Below are 5,294 nucleotides of genomic sequence, written 5' to 3'. Positions count from 1 at the left end.
CCCAAAAGTAGGCCTAGATAAAATAGAAAGGCCTTTTTACATTACATATTAGTAAGACCACTGCCAAGAGTCTAATTTAGTGGCATTTATGCTCTCCTTTATGAGGAGAACCAAGGCTCAAATCCCCTCTCTCATTATTGTAAATATCAAACAATAGACACACACTATTGAGATCACCTACATGACAAGTAGAAGATAAGCCCCCACTTTGTTACCATGTTAAAATTCTTTAACTTAAAAACAGTTTTGTGACAAAACGAAAGGAGGAATAAAAGAAAAATAAGAAGAAAAAAAGAAGGGAAGGGTCTCAAAAAAAAAAACCCCCCCCCCTGGGTGGGGTGGAATAATAGGCCACAAACTGATCACTATCCTACAAAAGCCATGTTTTCCTCTGGAATGTAATTTGATCCAGTGCAATTCACACCACGAGCACCATCACACTGCAAAACCCTAGGCTTCCCTTTTCCTGTATTCAATAGTAAAAAAGCAATTTTAATAATATCAACACTAATAATAACCAAGATTTCTCTGAACGTACCCAGCCACACCTTTCTTCCAATAACAAGACCTCCTCCAGCAAATGGATGAAAGCAAGCAACATTGACCAGACCTCATCCTCTACACTTGGAAGCACTCCCACAAGTTCCATATCTGAAACTCTGTAACCTGAATGACAAACAAAATGTAGAGAAATGAGTCTAACAGAGAAATTTTCCAGCATAGTAAAGTAGCAGTTAAAAAGAAAATTCATGAAAGGAAACTATTGTAACAAATAAAGCCAATAAAATGCTGTTACCTCCAGAATAGTGTAAATATCTAATGTTTCCCCATCATTGACAATACTTTTAAGAAGAGAACCATGACGTCGACCATGGGGAAGTAATATGTGCTCAGATGTAGGTGAGAACTGCAAATACAACAAATGCACATGTTCAGCTCACAATAATATGAAGTTTTTTGGTTGTACCAAACCTCTGGGATCTTAGGCAACAATGCAAACTAAACACTGAAGTATCAACACTTCAATCAATTAAAAATAAACCAAATGAACATTCACAAAGTACATCAAATTTTAGAACTAGATTTAGAAGGCAAAGAAAGGACCACCCGCAGGGCTGGGGGGTTGCGGTTGGGTTTGCTTTTACACACAATATGCAACATCCCACACAAATTTTGAGCATCCTCAATTAAATCCCTTTATAAAATTCATTAAGCAGGCTTGTAAAATTCTATAAAACAATCACTTCATATGGCAATTGCATTACTCATACTAATTAAGAGTGGTCAAAATTAAGATAAAGAAGCAACGGGAAAAGGCAGTATATACAAAAAAAGACCTATATCCACTAACATTCAGAATTTGTAACAAAAACATTTTGAACTTATTACAAACTTTATGTCATTCCAGAAACAAAAGGGCCAAAGACTTCCCTATTATACTATATAGGTCACAGTTGTAATGAGCAATGTCTTTAACCCAGAACTGGACAGTTGGACTGCTTAGACCGTTGACCATTCTCTCATTGACCAGTCTTGATTTAGTTCTGGCCAAACTACATTAAACAATTTGAATCACCAGTCAAACTGACGGATTACAATTAAACTGCAGAGACGTCTTGCCTCCTGCAGTTCCTTTTGAAGCAAGGTTAACACAAAAATGTCAATGAACATGGTGTAAAAACTTAAACTAGTATAATATATGTGAACAACTCATGCATACACTGAACTGGGTCACTGGTGAAATCACTGGCACATCATTGAGGTCTCTAAATTTCCTTTTTTCCTATTATGCATACACTTTCTAATAAAAAGTAAACTTTTAAGTAAAAACTAATGCATTTGTTGAATAATGGACCAATTGCAATTGCCTAAATTGTTGGATTGGTGACATGCAACCCAGTTGTTTGTTTTATGGATCAATGAAGAATTGTGGTTTAAAAAGACTGAAATATGAGAACTTGACACAAATTTCCAGCCAATAGGACAATGAATTCAGATGCACATTCCATTTATCCACGAAAAACAACTGACCTGGATAGAAGCCAAACCCTGAGCAGCTCTTATGGCTCGTGATACAAGCACTAAACCAAAGTTGCAAAAGTAAAATAGACAAGTTCATAAGGTGACACACCAACGTAAAAATTTAACAGGAAAAACAATAACAGAAGGGAAATGTTGAATGCATGACAAGAGTTGATGATGGGAATGAAGCTTTATGCTGCCTTCTCAAGAGAATAAGTGCGAAGCTCGTATATGACTTGGTAAGCTGAGACCGGATGTTGTGTTGGGGATGTTCCAGCTCCAGGATCTTGATGGATTAGAGTCTGATATCCTGGATCAGCCTCCATATGAGGAAGAGTGCATGCAACACAGGCCGCTAAAAATCTCCCACAAGGCAAAAAATGGGCACTCATTTCACTTCAAATAAAATTGCAGCCCAAAAAAAATGTTAAATGCAACACCCTGTTTAAAATTCAGCCAAGCTGAGCTTCATGTCTTGATTAAAAAAAAAAGTAAAATGACATCACTCCTAATAAAGAATATTGCAGGTCCATACAAATGGTGGCCTTTGTCCAAAAGAAAATGCAATAGATATTTGAAAATTGAAAGCCATGCTACAGCACCCTTTTTTTTTGGTTTGTTAAGTTACACACTCAATGGAACTTGAACCTATGACCTCACCCATGCCACGGCACTAATACACATTACAATACTAAAGCACCATAACAGTTGTATCTGAATATTAAAATTTCCTGCTTACCTACACAGGACAGCATGGGGTATGGTAAGCAACATCTTTCAGCATTAAGTGGGGCAAAGGGATTTTCAACATCATGTGGCCATACCCTTAGCTTCACAGTGAAAGGTAACTCTGCAGTAGCTACAGCAGCCAGTAAGGTGGTGATTTTCAACTGGATTCTACTGATAATGGGTTGAGCATCAACCCAATCACTTGGGGCATTAACCAGAGCAGCACCCTCCACAGAATCAGATACAGAGAAGTGGGAGTTTGAAAAGCGATATTGCAAGCTAGATCTTCCAGAAATGCCAGGCAGGCTGATGCCGCCTAGCATTGTGATGTTTTGAGTAGACAGATGAGATGCCAAGATGGAAAAATTTATATATTGAGCTGATGGCTCACGACTACTGCCATCATCATTAAGAGGCAGCACTGAAGGACCACCAGCATGGCTTTGACCCACTAACCATCCTTGCAAAAAAGGTAGCTCCCAACCACTTGGATCTCTCTCAGGTAAGAACTGACGGTGTCCAATCTCAGCAAGATCCAGGCTGTTTGGAATATACACAGGTACTCCATGAATCACGGTATTGACACCACCAGTAGTATCTAAGTTAGTAGAGCTTCCCCACTGGCTTCTCCCAACAGGCGGCAGTTAACCAGTTTCCATTGCATCCACTGTGGGGTCATAAACAGCATTTCCCGTTCCACTAGGTAAATGGTCATAAACAGCATTTCCCGTTCCACTAGGTAAATGATTATTAGCAGCACTGTGTGAGCCAGTAGGAATAGTACAAAATGTTTCCATCGGAGAAACAATACTATTATAATGTCACTGCACTTCATTTGCATCCACTTGAAACCGCATTGAAGCAGAAGGCTTGACTTGCATGCTAGTCAAACCATCTATGGCAAATGAAGGCACAAAGAAGAAAGGTAAGGATATGAGAGGTAGTTCAGCAGTCATTAACACATTCACAGGAATGAGCATTTGCCATAAAAACAGCTGGAGGAGGATATCACAAGTAAACCCAAAGATGTTGAATGTTTTTTGGATAATTGACATCTCAGCAGTTAATAGAAATGGAGCAGCATGAGGGTGAAAATGCACTTCTCAAAGCGAATGCCTTGTCTTTAATATAAAGTTTGGTTGTGAAGCTTCTCCTCTCTTTTTGTACTGCCATATGTATAACTGAACAGGATTTGATTTGTCAGCGATAAGCCGATAATAGATCTACAAAGTCATTACTTATGAACTTAAATAAATAAAAAAAAAAAAAAATTAGGATCAAAAGAAAAACCTTTAAGCATGATAGAACTACAGAAAAGTTGTACGACAAAAATCAATACCTTGTGTCCTGATACAACGGCAGGGATATCCCCTTTAGCATGGAAAGCAATGGATGCAATACAGCGATCTGTTACAAGAAAAGTAGCAATAAGATCCACATGAGTAGTAATATAAGCTTAAAGAATATTACTAACCGAAAACTGCAGCCATGAACAAGAATCAGTAAAATTTATAAAAATCCCGTGATCCTATACACTCTGATGCGTTTGCATCCCATAATTGAACTTCATAATCCAAGCTCCCACTTGCAATTATTTCTGGATGCAAAGGATGGAACCTAACCTGTAAAAGCTCCATTAGTACTTTGATACAGAGACTGAACTTTAGAGATTGTTTTTTTTTTTTTTTTATAGGAAATACTGAGATTGTATTCATGGGTTAAACAATAGAAGTTATATCAATATCCTGAGCACAAGCCTGCACAATATGGCTCGGGCAGGACTTTAACCAAGCAACGAAACTAACTAAAGACTTAGAATACTGAGCTAACATGTGGGCAGGGACATTTCCCTGCCTTTTAGTGTGAGTGAAACAACATGACCGAAACAAGCATGCTTGCTGGTGGATGCCATCCACGATGAATTGGGTCGAAGAGCTCGGCGACGTTATCCTATGTACTGCATTGACGACTTCCAGCGCATCACTCTCAAACACCGCATCACGGATGCCTACATCAAGAGCAAAACGCATGCCAATCTCTAAGGCTTTTGTTTCTGTCTCCAGCGCACCAAGGGGGCCCACCATGGGGCTGCTTAAAGCAGCGATCACAGCCCCACTGCTATCACGGATCAATACGCCCAGCCCCACTTTCCTCTGGTTTGCAAACACGGCCCCATCTGTGTTCACCTTATATTGCCCCTGTGGTGGTGGCGTCCACCGTATTTGTTCGGGGGGCGCAGCGGCTGGGTTCCTCAGCTCCTCATTGGCCAACTGGTATTCATTCATTAAGCGGAGGGAATTCTTCAGGGTGACCCGCCCAGGTTTGCTTCTCCCACTGGTTCGAATAACATTTCTTTCTTTCCAAATACCCCAGCACACAGAGATGAACCGTTCAGTCAGCCCAGGTTGCACATCCTCAAACCTTTGAAGGTTATCCAAAACATCCAAAAAACTCCAAGAGGGCCCGATATCAAAAGGGAGAGAGAACTTGCTTGAGTTCCACACATTCTTGGTGTGAGCACAGAACCAGAGGATGTGGAGGAC

The 5,294-nt window shown here is 39.8% G+C and overlaps 1 protein-coding gene across 1 annotated transcript; it reads right to left on the bottom strand.

The window, feature by feature from the left end:
• Window positions 1-365: 365 nt before the first annotated feature.
• Window positions 366-4,466, bottom strand: LOC111990014 (uncharacterized). Its single transcript, XM_065770401.1, is given in 14 exon segments — window positions 366-466; window positions 539-608; window positions 611-665; window positions 795-907; window positions 2,032-2,095; window positions 2,221-2,418; window positions 2,762-2,792; window positions 2,795-3,349; window positions 3,401-3,510; window positions 3,577-3,714; window positions 3,716-3,770; window positions 3,773-3,932; window positions 4,091-4,158; window positions 4,265-4,466. Coding segments are annotated over 14 exon segments (1,920 nt in total).
• Between the last annotated feature and the right edge of the window lie 828 nt (window positions 4,467-5,294).

This window comes from Quercus suber, unplaced genomic scaffold (assembly GCF_002906115.3).
Source record: "Quercus suber isolate HL8 unplaced genomic scaffold, Cork oak 2.0 scaffold_30, whole genome shotgun sequence".
NCBI classification, from domain to species: domain Eukaryota; kingdom Viridiplantae; phylum Streptophyta; class Magnoliopsida; order Fagales; family Fagaceae; genus Quercus; species Quercus suber.
Note: the sequence above shows the minus strand (reverse complement) of the source record. Positions and strands in the feature narration are given on the sequence as shown.